The sequence below is a fragment of the Equus caballus genome, chromosome 3 (assembly GCF_041296265.1).
Source record: "Equus caballus isolate H_3958 breed thoroughbred chromosome 3, TB-T2T, whole genome shotgun sequence".
Classification (NCBI taxonomy): domain Eukaryota; kingdom Metazoa; phylum Chordata; class Mammalia; order Perissodactyla; family Equidae; genus Equus; species Equus caballus.
Genome location: NC_091686.1, coordinates 17,557,020 through 17,582,856, shown reverse-complemented (window position 1 = coordinate 17,582,856; position 25,837 = coordinate 17,557,020). Strand labels below are relative to the sequence as shown.

Sequence of the window (25,837 nt, the reverse complement as noted above, 5' to 3'; positions counted from 1 at the left end):
GTTCTTTTGGAAATAAAGAACAATTTTTAATCAACTCCAGATACAAATACCAGTATTTGTGATGTTATATTCAATCCAAATTACACATGCTATCACTTTAACATTCTGTAGCTTTGAATTCCATATCACTATGGCAGTAGAGCTTCAGCAAAAATAGATATGTACCATCAACTGTGGCATATCCATATAATGGAATAATATTTGGTCATAACAAGAATAAAGTATTGATACCTGTTACAACATGGATGAACCTTGAAAACATTATGCTAAGTGGAAGAAGCCAGAAAAAGGCCACATATTATGATTCCATTTACATGAAATGTCCAGAATAGACAAAGAGAGAGACAGAAAGAAGATGAGTGGTTGCCAGGAGCTGAGGGGAGGGGACAATGAGGAGTGACTGCTAACAGATACAGGATTTCTTTTTGGGGTGATGAAAATTTTTTGGAATTAGAGTGGTGACGGTTGCACAACTCTGTGAATACACTAAAAATTCCTGAATTGCACAGCCTAAAAGGGTGAATTTTATGGTATGTGAATTTTATCTCAATAAATCTATTACAAAAAACATTTGCAGTAATTTTTATCGGTTGCGTAGGTAACATCTATATGCAAATGGAGATTTTTGAGTCGGCAGTTGCATATGGGATTCTAGCACTCTGAGAAGAGATATGGGCTGATGATATGAATCTGGCAGCCATCAACAAAACAGTGGTATTTAAATCAAGGGGAAGGAAGAGATTCCTCAAGCAATAAGCAGAAGGAGAAAAGATGGGGGCTCAGGAAGAACCAGGAGGAAATCTAACACTTAGATGCTGGGTAGAAGAAAAAACGCCAGCAGAGTAGGCTGTGAACAGCCAGGGAGGAAAGAGGAAAACACGTAAGGCACCCAGTGGCTAAAGGTTAAGTTACAGGCCCTCAAGTACAAATTTCCCCTTTGTTAGACACATTAGATACGTAAGTACTATATTATGAGACCTTAGATCACTCATAACTTTTAGCAATGTTTTAATTTAAGGTAGTAGTTCTTAGTCTGGAGTTCAGAAAACCTACAAAAGTTTGAGTTTATGGATAAGTTTAAAGAACAGAAACCTCCTGAAATTCAGTGTAAAAATTATGTTTCTGCCCATTTTCTAAGGAACTCCACTGCTTTCATCACATTCTCTAAGGCATGTGCAAGGCAGAAAGGATTCAATTATGATAGTAAAAACTTCATTCTTCCCCTTCCCTCATAAACACCAAGGTCTTTGTAGCAGAGACCTTGAGAGACGACGAATACTTTCATTTAGTAAAAGAACCAAACTTCTTAAGTAGCTAAATATTAGCTACCCCATGTTTTGAAATGTTTAAGTGTAAGAGGAAGGGTATGAGAGAACCTAGTCAACTTCTCATTTATCAACCTGTACAAAATAGTTCTACCTCTGAGAGTCTGGACTCTACTTATTCTGAGTATCTAAATTTGGAATAAGCACTGGCATCCTCAATTGCCCTTTCGTCTACAATATTATATATTTATAGAAGTTCAGTGTTTCCAGCTCCTTGGTAGCTGGGCTGAGAACAGAAACTGAGGGTACAAAGGGATAGCAGAAAGAGTTCCCCTTCTTTGAGTGGTTCTAAAGAAGATAACTTCAAGATAATTAAAACACAATAACTGTAGATTTTCAAACAAAACTCCCATGTACACACCAGTACTGAGCCATAAAATCAAAACACACAGACATCAAGTGTCAAAGCTATTGACAAAAGCAAGAAGCAGATACTTCGCCTTCAAAGAACCCATTTCAATTGGAAAGAATACTTCCCTTCTCTATAGTAAACTGTTAGAACTTAAACAACTTGGGACGCAATTCTATAAACTGAGGTATGAGGTAAAACAGTAAGGGAGAATGATCAGTACCCCTTAGGCCCTCAGTAAATTTTTGAATAATGATTAACAGAAAAGCAGAAATTCAATTGGAATTTTAAAATGTCTTTCTGGTACTTCCCTATAATTTCAATTTGAAAAGATCTACCTATTCAACAAATGTTTATTGCCTGTCATTTTGTGCAGGGTATTATCATAAGGACAGTGGGAATATATGACGAATTAAAAAAAGAGTTATGTCTGACTAGCCAAAAAAGTTTACAACACCAGTTAACTTAAAGTCTTTAATGAGGAAGAAGTGAATACATAAAACAAGACCCGTATGAGTTAAAACAGAATCATCCATTACATTTAAGCAGGACTCACTTAACATGCAAGGTTAATGTAATGTACCATTGACAGTAAAATTTTAAAAAGCTGGATCCAGCAGCTTTGCAACCTTCTTTTAAGGACCACAGTTCTAAAAAAGTTGCATATAGATATGACTAGGATATATTATCTGAAGATTATCTACCTGTAAAATCCAAAATATTCAACTGAAAAACCAAGTGACTTAATGAGTTCAATAAAATGGCTGGTTATAAAAACAATAATGGGGCCGGTCCCATGGCCAAGTTATTAAGTTTGCGCACTCTGCTTCAGTGGCCCAGGGTTTTGCTGGTTCAGATCCTGGGTGCAGACATGGCACCACTCATCAGGCCATGCTGAGGCCCACAGAGCACAACCAGAGGCACTCACAACTAGAATATACGACTACGTCCTGGGGGGGCTTTGGAGAGAAGAAGGAGGGGAAAAAAAAGATTGGCAACAGTTGTTAAGCTCAGGTGCCAATCCTTCAAAAGAAAGAACCAATACATAAAAACCAAGAACTTTCCTATATTACAATACTAACTATTTGGAAAATAAAATAAGTCTCTATTTTAAAATAGCAAGAACAGCATCAACTACTAAGAATAAATTTGACAAGAAACATGTAGGCTCTATAAGAAGAAAATACCTAACTTGGAAACAGAAAAAGATTTGAGTAACTAGTGACACATCATGTTCTCCAATGGTAAGACTACACACGCCAATTTATCCCACAGTAATCCTTATTTTAACAAAATTCCAATGAAATCTCAAAATAATGTTTTCCGGAATTTAAGAAATAAGTCTACAGTTTATACAAAAGAATTACACTATCCAAGAAAATACCAGAAAGTATTGTTCTGCCCTTTCAGATATTCAATCACGTAACAATGCAATCAGTATATATAGTAGTGCTGTGGCAGTCAGAAACAAATTAATGAAATAAACAAAAAATCCAAAATGAAACCAATTATACAAGGATTTAATAAATGAAAAAGGCAACATTTCAAATCAATGTAAAAGTATATATATATATATTTTTTAAAGATTTTATTTTTTCCTTTTTCTCCCCAAAGCCCCCTGGTACATAGTTGTGTATTCTTCGTTGTGGGTTCTTCTAGTTGTGGCATGTGGGACGCTGCCTCAGCGTGGTCTGATGAGCAGTGCCATGTCCGCGCCCAGCATTCGAACTAACGAAACACTGGGCCGCCTGCAGCGGAGCGCGCGAACTTAACCACTCGGCCACGGGGCCAGCCTCGGTAAAAGTATATTTTATTTAACCAGTATAGATGGGAAAACTGGCTATTTGAAAAAAATGAGTTTGAAACAAAATAAAATGTCCAAAAATTATTTTAAAATGTTCAGTAACAATCAAAGCTACTAAAACAAGATAACTATAACTGTTTCTAAACAAATATAAAAAATACATAAAATTTTAATAATGTCTATGGGAAGAGAAACCAGCTTCTACTACATTGTCAGAGGGAGTGTAAACTGGCTAACAATTCTGGGAAGGCATTTTTTAGAAATAAGTGCGAATTTTCCTTTGACTCAGCATTGTCATGCCTATGAACGTATCCTAAAATTTAATCAAAGATGTACACAAATATTTGATTACAAGGATATTCACGCTTAAGGATTTTTTTTTTTTTTTGAGGAAGATTAGCCCTGAGCTAATATCTGCTGCCAATCCTCCTCTTTTTGCTGAGGAAGATTGGCCCTGAGCTAACAGCTGTGCCCATCTTCCTCATTTTATAGGTGGGACGCCTGCCAAAGCATGGCTTGATAAAAGCAGTCCGCAGGTCTGTGCCCGGGATCCAAACGGGCAAACCCTGGGCCTCTGAACCAGAGGACGCAAACTTAAGCACTAAGCCACCTGGCCAGCCCCTTAAGGATTTTTTAATAACGGCAAAAGATTAGAAATAACCTAGACGCCCAACATCTTACTGTTGTTCAATGTTAATGAAATCAATAATACATATCAAACATGGTGTCTTTAAACAGAAACACAATAAAACAAGATTACATATTGGTTGAGGAAGATGTTATGACCAGAGGCTTGCAGGAACCTAACTCTGTATTTTCCCCGGAAGCAACTGTTCCGTTTTCACTAACAATTTCTTTAGAAGATATGCAGCAATTTTATAGAAGATAACTAACATAACTAATGAGAATTAACTGTAATTATTTTTAAAAGAAATGAGTATTATCACGATGCTTAACCCCAAGACAGCACGGGAAGAGTGAAAACAAAATGTGCTTTGGACTTGTAAAACCTGGCTCAGACTCTTTACATATAAAGCCAGGGCTAAATAATATCTCTTTCATAGGTGATGATAAAAATTAGTTAAGTCAATGTACAGAAAACTTACGAAACATACACAGTACCACCGAAACACTGATTGCTTACACAAACATTTCCACCCAGTTTTACATAGTGATTTCTTTACAAGGAAAGAAGCCATTTTTTCGAGACAAAAGTTGTTCCCATCAATGAATCAGCAGATAAGCAGTAACACTGGGACAGTCTAGGCATCCAGGAAAACAAGATATTGCACTAAGGAAGTATGTATCCTGCCTTTTAGTTGTAATCATTTCTGTAGTCTATTTAACAGATTCCTTTACAAGATACTTAGTTCTGACTCATCCTCCTTTAGCCTCATGCCCTGTTCATAAACGCACAGTCAGCTGCTCGCCTGCTGGATAATCACTACAGTCATTCAATCTCACTTGCCTCTGAATCATAACTGGGTTGCATCTAAGTGTAAAAAATAGCTTCTTTTATAGGGACTTAATATAATTTACCAACCTAGTTCTTACAGTTCAAAAGAGAAATCATAACATGGATTAATACAGAATGTGCCTGGAACTTCACAGATTATATATTATACATAATATACATATTATTAATACACACACATATTCAATAAATGGACATGTTAACCAAATAGAGAAATCCATCCTAAAATTCACATGGAATCTCAAGGGACCCTGAATAGCCAAAACAATCTTGCAAAAGAACAAAACTTGAGGACTCACACATCCCAATTTCAAAATTTATTTCAAAGTTACAGTAACCAAAACAGTGTAGTGTTGGCATAAAGACAAACAGATAGACCAATGGAATAGAACAGAAAGCCCAGAAATAAACCCTCACATATATGGTCAAATGATTTTTGACAAGGGTGCCAAGACCATTCAATGGGGAAAGGACAGTCTTTTCAACAAAGGTGCTGGGAAAATGGATATCCACATGCAAAAGAATGCAGCTGGACCCTTACCTAACACCATACACAAAAACTAAAAATGGATCAAAGACCTAAATGGAAGACCTAAAACTATAAAACTCTTAGAAGCAAACATAGGATAAAAGCTTCATGACACTGGATTTGGCAGTGATTTCTTACAGATGACACCAAAGGCATAGGTAACAACAACAAAAAAGACAAATTAGACTTCATGAAAATTTTTAAATTTTATCCATCAAAAGACAGTAACAACAGAGCAAAAATGCAACCCACAGCATAGGAGAAAATATTTTCAAATCATATATCTGTTAAGGGATTAATATCTAAAATTAATATAGAGAATTCTTAAAACTCAACAACAAAAAACTCAATTCAAAAATGGGCAAAGGACTTGAATAAACCTTTCTCCAAAGATGATATACAAATGGCCAATAAGCACATGAGAAGAGGCTCAACATCACTAATCATTAGGGAAATGCAAATCAAAACTACAATGAGATACCACTTAGCATTCATTAGGATGGCTACTATGAGAAAAACAGAAAACAACAAGTGTTGGCAAGGATGAGAAATTGGAACCCTTGTGCGTTTCTGGTAGGAAAGTAAAACGAGCACACTTGCTGTGGACAACAGTATGGCGGGTTCCTCAAAAAATTAAAAAAAGGCGCCAGCCTGGGGCCATAGTAGTTAAGTTCATGGGCTCTGCTTCTGCAGCCTGGGGTTCACAGGTATGGATCCCAGGTGCGGACCTAGGCACTGCTCATCAAGCCATGCTGTGGCAGCATCCCACACACAAAATAGAGGAAGACTGGTACAGATGTTAGCCCAGTGACAGTCTTCCTCAAGCAAAAAGAGGAAGGCTGGCAACAGATGTTAGCTCAGGGCCAATCTTCCTCACACACAAACACACAAAACAAAAAACAACCCCACCACCAGATCCAGCAATTCCACTTTGGCATATATACCCAAAACAAACGAAGGCAGGGTCTCAAAGACATTTCTCATATACCCATGTTCACACAGCTAGCAAGTGGTAAAAACTAGCATCCAGAACTCCTGACTCTACATATTTACCTACACCACAGTTGCATTCATTAATTGCATATTAATGTTTTCTAAGTATTTCAGGGTATGTAAAAATAGATCATTTCCTTAAAGAATAAATAGACTGGATGGTCAACTTCACAGTTAAATCCATAGCATCTAGAACAATAAATATTGCGAACTCTTTTAAATGACTTCAGAACATATCATATGAACACTTCTCCTCCCCCCAAAAAATAGATAGCTTACTAGTTCTTCAACTTCATTCTCTGAATTAATGTAAACAATACATGTTTAGGAGATTCCTGAAAGCGGTACAATTTCAAGTGAAAAGTGTACAAAATTAAATTATAAAACTGTTTTTAATTAACACCAATAAAAAGTAATGAACTAAGAGGCAGATGCTGTTTATTGTAATCCATTATCTGAGTCAACTCTGTAAGAATTACTTTTGAAAATATTACAGCTGACTTTACCAAATTATTAACATAATATTAACACAAAAGAATTATGTGTAGTTTTCCAGCAGCTCCACCATCATCACAAACATTATTTGCACTACAAATTAGAAAAACAATTCAAGTAAAGTTAAAGGTTAAAAGGAAAAAGATGAAGGTTAAAGGCTGATTTGAAGTCATCAAAATGAGGGTCTAAGAAGATCATATTAAAATATTAATAGTTATTCACTCTAGTGTGAAGAGTAACTTGGTCAGCCAAAATAATATAAGGCTTTGGAAGGTGGTATGTGGATTTTCTGGCAACTTACCTAATGATTATTTATTAGCAACAGTGTGGTATACAGCAAAGAACAGACTGGGATAAAAAAGACCTGGATCTGAATCTTGGTTCTGCCTAGGACATGACTTTTGAAGGTTTATTTAGCCTCTTTGGGCCTCCATTTCCTCAGCTGTAAAATCAAGATACCACCAAATGTGTTCTAAAATCAAATAAAGGACTTCCCTATATAGTGCATGATTAAGAGTATTTAGCGATAATGTACATCATCTGGCACAGTGCCAGGGGGGTGGTGATCACCATAAAAACTGGTTTGCAGATTGTCAAAACGCATTTAAAAATGGCCCAATGTTCTGGAATTAGAGATGAAGGTTACAATGTGAATATATTAAAAATCACCAAATTGTACACTTTAAAATGGGTAAGATGGTGAATTTTATTTCAATTTTTTAAAATGGCCCAGAAATGTTCTGCATAGCAAAAGCACAGTAAGCCAGGACTGAAAAGCTGGCATGAATAAGCAACCCTTAAACAATTTAGAGGGTTCTCCCAAAGGCTCATTATTTAAAACAATATTCTGCAAGTCCAGACACTTACTAGAAATTATCATTTAATATGGGTAAAATATTTTGTTTGTTTGAAAAACATCTAAATTCTCCTAATGGAAATGCTTAAGTCACATGTTCCTATGCTACCCTTTTGTTTTAATCTGAAGATTAATCTGCGTTTACATCAGAAGTTTTAAAAGACAAAATGGATAAGGATTGGTTGTATATGTAGAAAAAAGGTTTTTACCCACAAAAACAACCATTCCCAGACTCAGATCATTCCTTCGTAAGATACAAAGTACAGCACAGCATCTGAGTCCTAAAAGCACAGTTATACTGCCAAAAGGCAAATTTTAAGTGTTATTTTAAATTCTTGGTTCCTAAATACACATCAACTTGAGAAGGCTCAGCCTAAAGTGAAAAGCTCATGATAAATAATAATTTTCAAATGTTTACATTGTATACTTTCATAAAATAAGGTAACAATAATTAAACTCCCTACCATAACACTGTCTATAACAAGAACATGTTAACTAGTCTGTGGCTTCTAATCCTCTGTAGAAAACTAAGTATCAAAGAAATAAAGTCTAGGAGCCTGCTCAAGCTAAAGAGTGTTAAAACTTACATATGTTTTCTTAGCAGTAAAATGGAGATCATAAAAGTATCAGTGTATGTTATCTATGTATCAATTAAAATAGCACCTGGCACATAGCCAGTGCTACAGAACTGTTTGCTATTATTATTCTAAATCTTAAATGAGGAAATAAAAATACACAGTAGACAAGAGAGTCTCATCTACTGCGAGGTCGTTAATAAACTCCTCCTACTCCTCCCAAAATGCCTTTACTAGAATGCCTAAACTTTTCTGTATGAGAGAAAAAGATTTTTCGTATGATTGCCACCTGTACAGGATGACTATTGTTTCCTAGATTAATTTGCAAAGGTTTCCTAGAAGGATGGATATTGCATCTGTGCTCAGTAAGTACATCCATGTCCATATTTCTCATCTTTTTATTTTAAAACTTAACACTGATAATCACTTTGTTGCTTCTTTCTATATACAAAGGTAAATACTTATTTCTAATTTTTCTATTATTTCATGGTTAATAACAGTAAGATCAGAAAGATTTTTTTCAATGTCAGATAAAAAAGTATCCAACAATTACTAACAAGATGTGTAGAAAATTCAAAGATAAAAAAGTAAATGCTATATCAGATAGAAAATTTCATTTTTGTTTTAAAATTTAAATATTCACAGAAAAAAGTTGACAAAATAATAAAATATTAACAATGGTTTTCTAACCGGTAGGTTATGGACGATTTTGATATCTTTTCTAAAAGTGTATTTTCCAAATTTTTCTAATTTTTTTGTCAGGAAAAAAGTTATTTTAAAACACTACATTGAAACAACATAGATGAACATTAAAGACATTATGCTAAGTGAAATAAACTAGTCACAGCAGGACAAATACTATATATTTTCACAAAAGAAGGTAATAATAATTAAACTCCCTACCATATCACTGTCTTTAACAAGAAAATATTAGCTAACAGCTAACTGGACTAGACTAGCTAAATAAGACTAGTTAACATGTTCTAGTCTAAGTAGAATGGTGGCTGCCCGGGGTTGGGGGCAGGAGGGAATGGTGAGTTAATGTTTAATGGGTATGGAGTTTTAGTTTGGGAAAAGGAAAAAAGTTCTGGAGATGGATGGTGGTGATGGTTGCACAACAATGTGAATATACTTAATGGTACTGAACTGCATAGTTAAAAATAGTTAAAACGGTAAATTTTATATTATGTATATTTTACCACAATAAAAAAAACCAAAACATGGGCCAGCCCGGTGGCGCAGCGGTTAAGTGTGCAAGTTCCACTTCAGCAGCCCGGGATTCACCGGTTTGGATCCTGGGTGCAGACATGGCACTGCTTGGCAAGCCATGATGTGGTAGACGTCCCACATACAGAGTAGAGGAAGATGGGCATGGATGTTAGCTCAGGACCAGTCTTCCTCAGCAAAAAGAGGAGGATTGGCAGCAGTTAGCTCAGGGCTAATCTTCCTTAAAAAAAAAAAATACATACCTATATATATATATATATATATATGGTCAGGAAGTAGAAGGAAGGAGGGGAGGAATAAAGGATGTTCCTCTCAGACATTATTTCTGTCTACTCTAACTTAGAATATATATATAATTCAGATAAGGCCAAGACTGAAATTTTACCTTTACACTGAAAAGTAAATCCAGGCAAATAGTATAATTCAAGAGAAGGGAAAAGAGAATATACAATCTTCATATACTTCAGAGGTACATTTATATGCAAATTAATGTAACCCCAACTGGAAGGTACTATAACATCCTAATTTTTAAACACTCTAATTTATTCATGAAGTCAGTAACTCTTCCTCTTGGATTTAAAAATAATTGAAATAGGGGGCCGGCCCCGTGGCCGAGTGGTTAAGCTCATACACTCGCCTTCAGCGGCCCAGGGTTTCACTGGTTTGGATCCTGGGCACAGACATGGTACCACTCATCAGGCCATGTTGAGGCCGCGTCCCATATGCCACAACTAGAAGGACCCACAACTAAAACATACAAATATGTACTGGGGGGATTTGGAGAGAAAAAGCAAAAAAAGAAAGAAAGATTGGCAACAGTTGTTAGCTCAGGTGCCAATCTTTAAGAAACAAAGAAAAAATAATAATAATTGAAATAAAACCTTTTCTTTAAAAATACAAGCCTAGGACGTTCACTTCTAAGCTTTACGATTCAGTTATTAAAATATAACAGCATACTTAAAACATATTTTTAAAAACCAGATTACTTATTTCAATGCACTAAACGGTCAATAACTAAGTACTGGAAAATCCGCTTCATATTTTAGTTGAATTAAAATACTTAAAATCTAGATCTGACAAGCTCAATTTCTCTTAGGGGAAATCGCATTCCAAAGCTTTACCACATATATCTTTTATTTGGAATGACTGGGTTGTCTACCGAGGAAAAGAAACTTGTTGAGCTTGAATAGGAATGCCTCAAAGCTAACATCAAGGAATCCTCTAAACCCTGCCAAACTGTGGATGGTACATAAACAGACACAATATTTATTTTGGGACAAAGTTCCTACAAGCAAGTAAGCAAAATGCTCCAGAAGAAGCAGAGTCACAAACCTTTGGAGAAGCCATTTAAAACAAGAGTCTGCCCTCATTCATTAAATCAAATGCTGTTAAATTTTGCTTTGCTATTTCATGCTCATGGAAATGAATAATAAAAGATTTTTAAGCATAAAAGTTCAGAAAGAAAAAAATAAAACACAATTTATCAAAAATTTTAAAAAGTACCTACTCCAATGACATACATTTCATAAATACTTCTCGATGTATGCTATTAATGTTATGTGACTACCAATTAAAATTGTTAAGTTATAAACAGGAATGTAGCAACAGTAAAAGAGTTTAACCTCTCTCCTTCTGAGGCCAATGTAGTAAAACTAGATAATACATTCAATTTCCATAGAAAAAAGTGATAAACAGTAGCACTGTAAAGTTCATTTTTTTCAGTTTATAAATTATTGTTCATATCCTCTATTCTATACTCAAAAACTAGGATCATGTAGTAAGCATATACAATCATTAATTCAAAATCCCAATGAGGCTTTATGAAACACAGAATGCAGGCAAAAACCATTAATCTGACCACTCAAGACTAATAACTTATGGTCAACCATAATCATTTGCATTTGTTTGAAATAAAAAGTAATTGGAAATTGGTCCTACAAGGAAAGACCAAAGGAATTGGAGTTGCTTGGTCTATAAAAATGTAAAGTAAGAACTATTTAAATTCTGATCAGTTCTTTCCTTGTCTTCTGACACCTAAATTAGAGGAAAACAGTTTAGATTAAGAAAGATTCAAGAACATTTTGGCTGTCAGGGTTTCTAATACACCAGGATGGACCACTTGGGAAAGACGTGGTGTTTCAACATTGTGTAGCTACCTGAAGTGAAGCTGACCTAAGGCAAGCTACAGCACTAAACCTCCCTGATTAAGTTATCTATAATCTCAGTCTACAAAACCATTAAATAGCCTAACTTTGGATAGGGCTTTAATTTAAAAGGCATTTTCACATATTCTGGTACCTCATTTAATCCTCACATGAGGTATATGAATAGGGTAGACATTCTGATTCCCATTTATAGGTAAGGAAAATAGTTATGATTGTCTCTTGACTCAAATCCAAAGCTCTTTCCACTACACTGTATTATTTTAAACCTCTTCTGAGACAGACCCTTATTGAGAGCCAATGTAGACAGCTCACCAGACACCTGGGTGCAAAAGTTTCAAATATATTTGAAAGACAGATTATAAAATTGTGTGTTCTGACTTGGTCTTACATAAAGTACCTATTTATGGTCAGTTATTCATTAACAGACCTTCCTTACTGAAGGCTCTTGGTTTGAAAATATTCCTACAAACACAAAACCAGAATGAATGAATAAAAGGATTGATTTCGCTAAGCCCATTTTCTTATGATCTAAAGCCATACTTCAAATCAAAGAGAATATGGAGCTTCTGTTTCCTATTAGCATTCTAATATTTTCAGATTCACTAAATTTAAGTGAATATTGTGGTAGCCAGCCACCAAAATGGTCCCAATGAAACCAGCCTCCTGGTATTCACACCCATGTGCATGAATAAATTCTCCTCGCTTCCTCTTGAGTGTGGGCTAGACAGTGACTTGCTTCTAGTGAACAGAATAAGACACGAGGGATCGGAGGATAGATCACAAAAAGCAGGGTGACTTTATTCTTTTTCTCTCTATGGAGAGGTACACATGACTAGGAACTAAAGTCACCTACCAATAGTCACACGAATGAGCTCAGAAGTAGATCCTTCAGCAGGAGTTAAGTCTTCAAAGACTGCACAGCCCCAGCTCTTAGCCAGAACCATCCAGCCAAGCCACTCTCAGATTCCTGTGAAACAGCATGAGGGAACTTTTGGGGTTGACGGAAACATATCTTAATTATCTTGATATCTTGTGGGTGGTGTTTACATGGGTGCATACATTTGTTAACTCAAATTATACACTTAAAATGGGTGCATATTACTGAATGCAAACTTCATTTCAATAAAGTCGATTCTTTTTTAAAGGCCACTGAACTCTGCAGATAAGCAGACAAATGGTCACTTATGAAAAAGTAGTGCCATAATTTAAGAAGTTAAGGGTGGGTTGTGAGAAAATAGAAGCTTCAGTAACAAGCTACCATTGCAAATTCACATGTCCTAAACTGCTCCTCAAAATTACTCCACCCACAGCCTTTCCTATCTCAGATGACAGCAATCCCATACTCCCAGCTGCTCTGGCCAAAACAGTTGGAGTCCTTCTTGACTCTCACACCCCAAATCCAATCCATAAGCAAATTCTGTTGGCTCTATCTCCAAATACATTCAGACTATGAGCACTCTCACCACCTCCACTGCTACCACTCTAGCCTCTTGCCAAGATTACTCAATAACTAAACTGGTCTCCCTGCTTCACTTTCATCCCCTATAACTTATTGTTAACCTAGTAGCTAGAGTGATCCTTTCAAAACCTGAGGCGGATCACATCATTCATCTGCTCTAAAACCTGAAACTAATCTCCATTTCACTTAGAATAAAAGTCCATGTTGTTACAAAGGCCTACTATGGTCACATAAACTGACTCCTTGTTATCTCCCTGACCTCATCTCCTATTACTCTCCTTCTTACTCAGTCCACTTAAGCCACACTGGCATGCTTGCTGTTTATCAAACACACAGTGCCTGCTCCCACTTCCAGGACCTTTACATTGGCTGTCTCCCCTGTGTGGGACATCTTTCGCCCAATACCTCCATGGCTCATCATTCCCCAGCTTCCTTGAGGCCTCTGCTCAAATGACCTTCTTTATCCAGACCACCCTATTTAAACTTGCAAACATTCCTGCTCATTGATCACCCTTATTCTACTCTACTTTTCCTTTTTTCCAGAGCAATTACCACTTCGTAACATATTATATGCTTATTTATTATGTATATTGTCTACTCCTCCACTCTTTCTACAAAACAACCTCCAGGGCAGGATCTTTGTTTTGTTCACTGATATACCTCAAGTACCTAGGACAGTGCTCAGTACACATAACAGGTGTTCAACAAATACCTTCTGAATCAATTTTTGAATAACTGTGTCAGATACCGGGCTAAGCGCTTTACCTATCACTCAATCACAAGAGCAACCCTGGGAAGTATGCATGAACTTCATTTTACGGTTGAGAACTATAAAGGTTAAAAAACTTGCCTAAAGTTACACAGCAGTAAATGAAGCCAGGAGTTAATTCAATTATGCCCAACTCTGAAGCCTTAACCACTAGTTTTCTCAAAGCTGGGTGTGACTGGGAAGAGAAGTAAGCTGCTTCAGGAGGTAACTAGGTTGACAAACTGTGGAAGAAAAGACACTGATTTGCAATCCAATATAAGGAGCAGAGGAAAATAATTAACATTTGAAAAAATTCCTTCAATTTTTCTTTGCCTCTAGCCCTAGTCCTGTCGGGAAAGAAATAAAGGCTAATGGTTATCAAAACAGAGACCATAAAAAAGGAGAAAGAGAAATAAGAGCCGCCCCAGCCTGACGTCCATGGATGAAAACAGTCAGAACCGTTTCTCTAAATTCACTAGCATACTTGATCCCAGTGGTATAGAGCAATATACTAGCAGATTTTTTTTTTTTTGCCTTAAAATGCTTTTTTCTTCTAGATCCTATTGCTGTAATACAGGTGTTGACAAAATAATTTTTGAGAAATACAGGATCTATACGTAAACATTCACAGATTTAAATCTGAAGGAAAGATACTGACTTCTGCCAGTGTTACCATTTTGAAACACAGCCACACTCATTTGTTTACATATTGTCTATGGCTCCTTTCACACTATTACAGCAGAGCTGAGTAGTTGCAACAGACACCATATGCCTGCAAAACTGAAAATATTTAATAACTGGCCATTTACAGAAAAACACCTTCCAAAACAACTATTAGGGCTGGCAAGGTGGCACAGCAGTTAAGTTCGCGAATTCTGCTTCGGTGGCCCCGGGGTTGCCTGTTTGGATCCTGGGTGCGGACCTATGCATCGCTTGGCAAGCCATGCTGTGGCAGGTGTCCCACATATAAAGTAGAGGAAGATGGGCACAGATGTTAGCTCAGGGCCAGTCTTCCTCAGCAAAAAGAGGAGGATTGGCAGCAGATGTTAGCTCAGGGCTAATCTTCCTCAAAAAGATAAATTAAAACTATTAATAAAATGCAAGTTTCCTGACAGCTTTCATCAGTTCTATCACTTTCCCTGATGTATTTGAAAACATATCCTCTAGATACTAGAATAAACCATCCAACATTTTTGTTATTGTTGGTCATATAAGTACAAACATCTCAATGGTTTAAGTCCAAGGATAATGTGGTCTTCAATCTAGCACACAGATATCATAAAATTAATTCAAACAAACATACTTTCTAGTAGAGTTAAGATCCATTTATTAGTGATTAAATACTGGAAGACTTCAGTAACACTGGGATGTCAATTCTGAAACCTTAAAATAGTTTAGCTTAAAGTTGACAGGAAAGGAATTTTTTGGTTTATGTCTGTAGTACATGAGCTACCATGTTAAACAAACTTCACAAGTGTTTTGAACAAGGAAAAAACCGATTTCCTTTAGTCACACACACATGCACCAAACAGACAAAAAAACAATAATCCTACAATGACTTCCCAACTTCTCCCTTACAAGTAAGAATTCGCAAATAGTAAAATCTGGTACATTTGCTTTTAATCTTCCAAGCAAACAAGCTAATACATAGGAAAGCAAATTACCTACTTATTATTACTCATTTTTTAAATTCTGTAACTTATTTTCCCTCTCCCTTTCCAGAGATTAGTCACCCAAAAAAGATCAAACCTTATTTCATAAAATTAAAGGAAACAAAAAACTCTTTATTGTATATACACAAAATCAGAAATCCTTTTCCTAACAGAGGCTAATACAAAAACCTTTTAAGTCTCTCCAACGAAGACTTTGATGTTTCTTATGTTTTGCAAATAAAGTGATAGGTTATGCTATTCGTGACAACACTTAGAAAAGTAATTTAGCAAGTTGATAAAAACAGGTACGGAAACACTACAAAGGAAACAGGAGAAATATTGAGCATAAAATGACATCAAAAAAATTTTTTTCTTTAAATGTTCTTCAAGAGTCACTTTCATATTAAAAGACGAACCAAACAGATATTATTCATTAAAATTTCACCAAATCATATAATACATTTAACTTAGATTTTAATAGGACTCTCAGCTTAAACATGTCCATCCGCATTTTTTATATCTTCAATCTAAACTTCCAATATAAACATTTTAAGGCATCTATTTGTTTTCCCAGCTGTTCCTCAAAACAAAAAAATTATTTCCAAGTTAAAGTTTCCACATTGTTTCTCTCAAAATTAAATTTGATATATTAACGGAAGTAGAAAGTTATCCATCAGCTATTTTTAAATATTATTAAATTTTAAGCTTAGAGCACCTTTTCCCATTTTTCTTTTAACTTCATTTTTTTACAGCACTGTAATCACGTTAGTGAAACAAAAAACTTCTTGTCAACACTTTTAAAGGAATTAAGTTTTGAATGTTACAAATAAGAAAGCACACTACTCTCTTTAAAGGCTAGAACTTTCTGTGGTGAACGCTGTATACATGAAATTAGTAAAGCAATGATATAAAAAATTTGACAGTGATTTTTTAAAAATTGTATTACATCCTTATAATACGAAAACCAATCTGACCATATGCCTGTATGATCAGACCTGTGATCTCTTTATTATAATGTAAATCATCAGATAATCTCTAACAATTCATAGTATTTCAAACTGCAAAGAAACGTTTCCTACCTTGCCTGCTTCTCTTTCTAAGTCGACATACTCCCGGCTAGGTGTTTGCCGCTGTTCTCCCTGCCAGCTGGCCGGAAAAAACTGGAGAGACAGATTGGTTCCTGTGGCCACAAAAGCCTTTTAGAAAAATCAATACAAACAGGATCAGGAGCAAGACATTACATAAATTATGCAGGCAGTCATTTATTTTTACATCAGTTTCTGTCTTAAGCCAGGCAGCATCGAGAATACTTAAAAGTAAAAAACATGCACTCATCATTTTTCTTAAGTATTAAGTTACAAACATCTGATTCCATTTTGAGGACATTTGCCATTGGCTGCTTAAATATAAAATCAGACATGGAATCAATACTTTCTTTCAGGTCATTTCTTGCTGACGTTAGGATCACACATTGCTAATGTCTATCCAGAACCAACATCCTTGAATTAAAAAACATATTTTTAAATGTGAAAATCACTCAAGATCTAACCATTTTAAATTTTAAGCATATCACAAAGTTGTATAAATGAGACATTTTAATTTTCCTTGCTCAAGGAAACGCTATGTTCTAAAAGCCCACTACACATTAAAAATGCAACGGGACTGTATCTCTTCTGATAAACCATTCATTAGCACGTGATGTGACAGCACTTCTCATCTCTCTTAAAACCTTGGGTGATTTAAAAAAAACATGCATTTTCAAAAATTTGACTTTAGGAGGACTAGATCTGACTATAACAAGAGTAGTCATTTAATATTTATAAAAGATGTGGATGGCACAGCTTAACAGACAATCTAAAACCATTTCAATAAAGTGTCATTCTGTGTAGCCTGTGAGCAATTTAACTATTTCTCCCAAGGAGAAAAAGGAAATAACACTGTCCCTCTTCCCAAGGGAAATTCAGAAAGAAAGAAATAAGTAAAAAGCATTTTGAAAAAAACACATTTTTCATCATCTAATTGTAAACTCTTCTTTGTTGAAATGAGAGAACGTTCGTTTTATTTTACTAATTAAAGTTCTAAAGCATAATTTGTTTCCAAGCATACAGTCTTCAGCTGAAAGCAAGGGGTTCATATTTTGGGCAATCTGGTTAAAACCATTAGCTGATTCAGCTATCCACTAGTTCCCCTGATGAAGAACAGCTTAGATTCTTTAGAGGTAAAAATTTATATTTTCTATTTCTATTACTGGTACTACAGGTACAATTGTCAACCTAACTGCTAAATCTCTATAGAGAGACGTCTTGGATGGTATTTCCCTAATCAACTAGGGTATCCTTTCTTGTGGTAAATATTTTATATGAATAGAGACTGAACAAATGTCAATATTAACCTTTAAAAAAAAAAATCTTTCCCCACTACTAGCATAAGATTAAAAAACAATCAATTGAAGTGAAATGAACCAACAGTTCAAATGGAAAGCAGACTGTGGGAGGCAAACTGCCTAGGCTGTATGACCTGAGGCAAGTTACTTAACTCTGTACCTCAGTTTCCTCATAAATTAATATTTGCAAAGTGCTTAGAACAGTACCAAGTAAACACTGTGTAAGTATTTGCTGAATAATGTAAGAGAAATAATTTTGAGCTAGATAGGAGAGCTAACTTTTTCAGCCCCAGAGAATGAAATTCTCAGAGCAGAATGGGTGGCAGGTAAGAGATTCAGCCCATGAATGAATGCCCTGCGTCAAAATCCCCCAGGCATGTTTCTTCAGCAGTCACCTAGTAACAAATCCTTCTGCCCCCAGTGTACCCCATATCAGCTCTGTGCTAAGGAAAGACAGTCTACAGATCTTATTACCTCACCTCCTGTCTGAAGACCAACCTCAGAAGAGATTTCCTGCTTCATCACTTTACGTCCATTATCTCATCAAGATCCCTCTCTGAGACAGGAGAAGTGGTCAAAACAGATCATTCTAGAATAGCATTTCCCAAATTTATTTGACCACAGAACTCTTCTTCTAATGGAATACCTACACATACATAAGAGTTGGGAAAATTCTGTTTGAAAACATAAAAATCCTACACTGTTATCATTGTCTATATTTAAGATTTCCAGGTTGCCCTGACTATATTTCATAGGTTTCATAAATGATAAACTAGCACATCTTGTGTCAATCCAACATACCTTTTATCCTTCCATCTTCGGGATTAAAAATATACAGTTTTTACTGCTCTTACAATAGAGTCACCATATCTGCCACAAGTATTTTTTCTTTTATCAATCATTAGTGTTGAAGATGTCTCCAACACTCTTACTACAATAAGAACTTACATGAGGAATAAGTCAGATTTTACCAAATAGATTCTACCCCTCACCCTGAATCACTTTTATTCAAGCTACGATAAGGAGTCTGGGTAACTTTTATAGTTAAGAGGAGATAAGCATCACAGTTCTTAAGTTGTTTCACATCTAAATACAAAATAAATTTTTAATTAACCTCACTGATACATTAAGGAGACATTCAAAATAAAAGGAATAAAAAGAGAGAGAAAAAAGGGTTGGGAATAGTTTTGGGAACTAGGTATATTTTTATGGTATATAGCTGCTGTCAAAATAGAGGCAAAAGAATGCCTTTCCACACCTATTTTCCACAACCAAATAAGTAAAAGCCATTTCCTGTTCATAAGTCAAAAGATAAATTTTAGGCATTAAATTAAGTAACCTCTAAATTCAATTAATCAAGACCTATGATGCAAAAGGCATTGTACAAAGTACCTGCATAGATGGGGGTATATTAATGAATATATCACAGAAGTAATGTGGTCTCCACCCTCTAGGAGCCAAGAATCTCATAATTTAAATGTGGACAACACTGAATTAAAGGGGGGAAACTAGAAAGAGAGAGAAATGGGAAATTCCTTACCAAATATAAAGAGTTACATTATTCAAGAAATTAAGACACGTATACAAGCTTAGCTGCAACTCTTACACAGAACTCAATCTACCTTCTTTAACTTTTAATACCTGTCAGATATTAAGAACTTATTAAAATTTGTAGGATCAGATATTTAGAAGAGGAGAAGGCCTAGAATATGTGTCTGATTTATCCCTGGAAAGAAATTTATGACAAATACAAGCAACCTCTAATACTGCTATATTACAGCAATATTATAGTACTGAACAGCAATTCAGATATACTGTGGGTTAAATTATATTCCCAATTCATAATTACATGCAGTAAAGTCTGATATGACAGAGAGACCCTAATAGCTGTGCTTCACCAGATTTCCAAAAAAACCCTTGGCTTTAAAAAATCGTGACAGCACTTCGTATCTTATCTTTTACACTTACATCAATTACCTCCAGGAAATCCACTGGTGAGGCATACCACCTACCTTTTGCAAAAGGAAACCGAGGCAAAGGATGATATAATCACAGGACCAACTAATGATTCTTCTACCACTCAGTGCCAAAACCAAAAAGTATTTGTCTTACACAGTTTCATCACATAACTATTACAACTACTTAGGAAGCCTGACGTGGGCTAAAAGCTGGAGATTTCCTTTCATTAACAGGCAATAATTACCCAATATTCTACAGCTCCTAACAAATTCAGCCAGTATCTTCTCATTATCTGTAATACAAATCTAAAAAGACTTCGTTTTAAATATCGAAATATTCTTTAAAAATAAATCTGATTTCGGTGATGAAAAGGGAGACCTTTGTGGTATGTGAACTGTATCTCAATAAAAATAAACAGATTCTCTATAAAGGAGGTGGGAGAAGTAAACGTTCCAATATGTCTTCCCATTGTTAACCCAAATTCAAACTGCACTGCAGCTCCAAGTCTCTGCAAATGCAATGGGCCCAAGTCACAGAGCAGATAACTGGATCCCATTATACAGGACTTCAACTTTTTTTCTTTTAATTAATAATCAGTCTTTCTTCAGTTTCTTCCTACTCACTCTCTGACTTCTTCATTCCCTCATCAGCACCTCCAACAGGACAAATCAAAAGGAGCGAGGATGTTTTTTCAACATCAGGTTTGGTGTGGGCGAAGCACCAAACCCACCACCTCAAACACGGCCTCAAGATCAACTGCGGATTTCGCAGATCCATGCAATTCTTTAGGAACTGCAGCACCAAACGGGATATGTTTTTTAAGGTTTGAAAAAAGACGATAATGGCTTCTTTCTGATTCTCCTGAGGCTTAACATTCTAAGAAAAGAAGACGGAACGTTCTTTAGGGCTTTTTCCCCCCTCCATTAGGACAACAGATAACTGGCGGAAAGACTGACCCTCAGCCACACCGGGAGTGCGAGAGCCTCACGTATAGATTTACCAACAAATCCAGCGTCTAAGAAACGAACTACCGCCCAGGAATCAGATCCCTGAACGAAGCCCAATTCTTTTTCCGAAAGGGTGTTTTCTTCCTACAAATAGCCTGACCCCTTAATCAGTGTCACAGCCTAGCCAATGACCCTTCCCTGCTGAGCTGGGCTCGGGCTGGCGTCCCACCCGCCGCGTCTGGGGAAGAGACCCACCCGCAGGGGCCACGGGGCAGCGTCTCCGCGAGAGGACGCGGCCCGCCAGCGTCTGGTTTCGCATTTTGAATCCCGAGTAGGAAGTGAGACGGCGCCCGCTCAGTTCCGGGAGCCGCGGCGCCGTCCGGAACCGGCCTGGGCCGCGGCGGCCCCCGCGCAACAAGTGCCCCGCGCGCCCCCGCCCCGCCGACTTACGATTTCCGAGCGGCCGTCGCGGCAGGCGTTCTGGAAGCGCGCCTGGCGCTCCTCGTGGGGCCGGTCCCTGAAGCCCGTGTACTTAATCTGCAAGGCAGAGACGGCCCGAAATCAGGAGCCAAATCCGCGGCGCCGCCCGCCCCGCGCCGCGCCGATAAGGGCAACTGGAGTCCGCGGGCAGGCGGCCGCCCAGGCGAGATTGCCCCTCCGCGGGCGCGCCGGCGCCGGGCTGGGGGCCGCGCCGCCCAAACTTTTCTCCGCCCGGGCCCACTCCGGGCGCGCCGCGGCCTCCGCGCCGCCCGCCTCACCTCACACTCGCGGCTCAGCTTCCTGAAGAACTCCTCGTTCTCGAACTTGCTTCTCTGGTCGGGCACGACGCGCGGCATCTTCCCGCCCTGAGGCCGCGCCGGCCGGCCGGGCTCGGGGCTTGCGCGGGCACCCGCTGGCCGGCTCCGCGCTGACCGACTGACCGCCCACCCGCGGCGCCCTGACCCTCGCTTCCCTTTGTTTCAGGCGCCCGCCCGCGTGGGCTCCTGCGCCCGGGAGTCTGAGGTGCCGCCGCCTGCTCGAGCCCAGCCCACGCCGCCGCCGCCGCCTCAGCCGTTGCCTACCGCCCGCGCGGACCCAGCACTCGCCGCCCCCGGCCGCCGCCGCCGCCGCCGCCACTTCCTCTCGCCGCCCACCTCGCGAGCCCGCCCGCCCCGCCCCCGTCGGCCCCACCCCTCCTCCTCGCGCGCCCGCCCTCCCGAAACTCCGGCAAACAAAACGCACCATTCACAACTCCGCGACCCGCGCCGCGCATGCGCCGCCCGCCCGCTTGCGGGGCTGCTGGGCTTCGGCGAGCCCGAGCTCCTGCCGCGGCGCCGCTCTCTTCCCCTGGCCGCCCGCGGGCCGCTCCGTGTGGAACCACTCTGTGGCGATCTGCCCGGTCCTTGGAGACAGGGGGCGGCCCCCGCAGGTCCTTTCTTTCGGCTATCTGGAACTTTGGGGCTCCCCAGCTGCTCAGAGTAACCCCAAATTGTCACCTCTATGCAGTGAAACTTAGATCTTTTGAGGACTTTGCTTCCCAAAACCTACAGGAAGCGGTGTAGGCTGTACACATCAAAGACTAAAGATGGAAACGGAGCAAAGAATCCAACTGAATACGCATCATGGTGGAAAGATCGGAGCTGCTCGAGTCCGACGGGCCTTAGGTGGGATCCTACTCAACTCCGCTGCCTGCTACCTGGGGCCTTAGACAAACACTGGACAACTAAGCCTCACTTTGCTTATTTCCAAAATGCACACACTCACAAGCTCGCCGTGTTAGCGTGAGAGCCTTTATGTACGTCTAACACATCATGGGCACTCAGTACGTTCAAGTTTCTAATGAACAAGCTGAGTTATGTATATAACCTAATGCCGTTCCATATATTTAGCAAATGTGCGATCAAATCCTAAGAAATAACATCCACAAGTTCTAAGGAAGTCGTTTAGCACAAGCTGGAGAGAGTCTGACATGGGATTTATGGCAGAGCTTGACTCAAAGTTGGTCCCCAATAAATTCTCTTCCTTAAAATTCCAGCTTGTCAAAAACTCAGTCCAAGGATTGCAAATAGATGCCAACAGTAGCTGGCCATATTGCAAAGGATTGTGAGGATACACCTAAACTCACAGGAATTAGTGTCAAGGCCATTGGCAATATCTGCTTGAATGCAGGGTGTGGCAGAATTTCCAACCCCTGTCTAGCCCGATCTCATTTTTACAGATATGGAACTGAGCTAGGGTGACCAACTGTCGTGGTTTTCCAGAGACTGTCCTGGTTTTAGCAATGAAAGTCCCATGTCCCAGGAAATCACTCAGTCCCCAGCAAACTGGGATGGTGGGTCACCATGAGGTCCAGAGAGTGATCCATCACCTGAGGTCAGGGAGAGAGTTTTCAGCAATGGTTGTAACAAACACACTCTTTCTGAAAAGAAAACAGAGAATCAGCTCCTTCCACGGGCATGCTCCGCGGGGCCACCCCAAGCCTGTGTGAATGTATGTGTGTGCACAAACAGAAAGAGTATAGATATGAGTGTCACCAACCACTGTTGTTGGGCCTCCGTCTGTCTTGGAATCTTCCCCTCAGGTCTCTTTCAATTATAAGTGACTGAAATCCAATTCAAGCAAAATTAAAGCTAAAAAGCAGTCTGTTTTATTTTAAGTAAATAAATCACAGACAGAGATAGTCTCTTTTCCGCTTCTCCATTTCTTCTCACTGTATAATTCTCCCAGGCTCTCTTCAATGGCATTCATTTCCTGCCAAAGGACAGGAGCAGCCACTTCTCCATCTCCAAGTCATTAAATTCCTGGGAAGGACTTTGATTGGCCCAGTCTGGGTCACATACTCTCCCCTCTACCAAACCACCCTGTCCAAGCTGATGTGATGACATTGGCCTGCTTATGTCACATGCTTTCCGATCAAGGATTGGGGGCCTGGGATTGGCAGCCTCAAAGAGAACCTGATGGCTGAAAAAGAAGAACAGTTTCCCCAAAAGGAGGGAATGGGAGTGCATTGTGGGCCCACTGGACAGTGTGTATCAGCTACATCTGGCAAAGGATGCCATTTTTATTTTGCTGCCTAAAGGTTCTGGTGAAACTAGAGGGGAAAGTCCACATCAGCACACGGAGAGTGCAGGCAAACCAGCCTTAAAACATCTGCAACTTATGTTGAGAGGTGAGTGAAGCAGCCTTCACCCCAAGGCACCAAGGCAGAATGAAGTCACTCACAAGGAATAGAAACTTTCATCCATCTGCTGCTCTACTCAAGTCTTCCCAGTCCAGCTAAGACCTTTGGGCAGTAGGACAACACAGTCATTGTCTAAATGAGGGGAAGATGATGGCCTTGCTACCAGTCAATGAGGACTGTCTACAGACAGTGGTCAGGGGAACAGAGTTTCTGCTGTTGGCCTCTATGGTAGGAAAAAAGGGTACCCCATGTGATACCACTCAGCACCACCATATTCTGTTTAGGTGGACATTCATGTAAAACTTTCCATTTCTGTCTCTAAAAAATGATCCACAAGGCAGTACTCTTACTGCACAGCGGGTCCAGGTAGGGCTCACGGACCTCCAGCTGATCTTGGTCTTTGGACTCTACCAATAATTGTTTCTGCCATGGGAAATGTATAACAAATAAAAGTTGAAATATCACTAGAGTAGCCTAGATGCCCAGACAGACACTGTGAGCTTTGACAAGGAGAAGGTCAGAGTCGAGACAAATTCCTTCTAGGCTCAAGGGAACTGACAAGGAGGAGTGGGAGTGCAGAGCAGGGCAGAGTACTCTAATGGCAGCCTCATGGGGATGGGGAACGATGTCTTGAGAAAAAGGAATGAGAAGACCTGCCAGGCAGACCCAGAACAGCAGCACCACAGACAGCCTTTGGCAACTCCAGGCCACAGAGCAACCCACACTCAGCATTGTCTGGCGTCCAACCGGCCAGGACGACCGGGAAACAAGCCGCAGGCTGAAGCAGGCCATCTCCTCAGCTGACCTCTGTATGCCTTTTTTGTTGTTGTTGTTAATTTTTTTTTTCACTTATTTTTAAAACTGGATTAAGGAAAATTAATAAAGGAAAATTTCGCCCACCTCAGGTATATTTAGCTCTGTGCATCTGTCCAGCTGGGCATGGATTGGTCCAGCACCACACCATGGAGGGGTTTGCTAAGAGCCAGCTCTAGTAGGGCCCACAGATGGAAGCTTAAGGGTATCTATTCATTGCCTAGAAACACCCTCCCCACCTCCAGAACCTGGCTGAATTCTCTGAAGCCCTGCACTTGGAGCCTCCCTTTCCCAAGGATTCAGCCAGCCCCAGGGCCTCCTCTTCCTTACCTTCCTGGGTGGGCATGGGTCCTGGGTCCTGCAGGGCTCCCAGACTAATCTTGAATGGGTAGGCAGAGAATGCACAGTAACACTCAGCAGGGCATGGGAACCCTCAATTGTCTGGCCCAGCTGTGAAGCTCTGAGCTGTGTGTTTCTATGCCCCTTATCTCAGTTAATTCACACAGTCACCTTCTAAGACAGATCTTCTTGTCTACATTGAAAGATGAGAAATAGACTTTGAAAAAGTAAATAAATGACCATAGAACAGTGACAAGATCCTGGCCCATTAGAGATAACAAAATGGCTAAGCAGTGGGTCTATCATCTTTGTTCACTCCTCACCATAATGCTGCAAGTTTGGTATTACTGATCCTATTCTACAGAAGAGGAAACTGAGGCTCACAGGGGCTGGCAATCCCAAGGTCGGGCTCTACCCATTCCACTCTAAGGCCTCTGTGGGTGAAGAGGCCATAAGTCCTATTCATCTCCCGAACTGAACTGTGTACTCATGGAGAGCTAAAGCTGGGGTCATTCCTCCTGGAGCACCCTGCTATGCTCCCAAAGGGTCCCCCACGGGTTGAATGAAGGGGTCGTGTTGTGGGCT

The 25,837-nt window shown here is 39.2% G+C and overlaps 1 protein-coding gene across 2 annotated transcripts in view; it reads right to left on the bottom strand.

The window, feature by feature from the left end:
* CBFB (core-binding factor subunit beta) overlaps positions 1-22,084 on the bottom strand; it is a 49,554-nt gene extending 27,470 nt beyond the window's left edge. Inside the window, exons 1-3 of one of the 2 annotated variants that reach the window (XM_023637151.2) lie at positions 21,699-22,084; positions 21,391-21,477; positions 16,731-16,847 (exon numbers count right to left, since the gene is read on the bottom strand). In XM_023637151.2, the coding sequence (XP_023492919.1) occupies positions 16,731-16,847; positions 21,391-21,477; positions 21,699-21,776 (282 nt within the window). In that variant the 5' untranslated portion in view covers positions 21,777-22,084. The remainder of the gene's footprint in view (positions 1-16,730; positions 16,848-21,390; positions 21,478-21,698) is intronic. The other variant, XM_023637150.2, reaches the window with a different exon arrangement.
* Between the last annotated feature and the right edge of the window lie 3,753 nt (positions 22,085-25,837).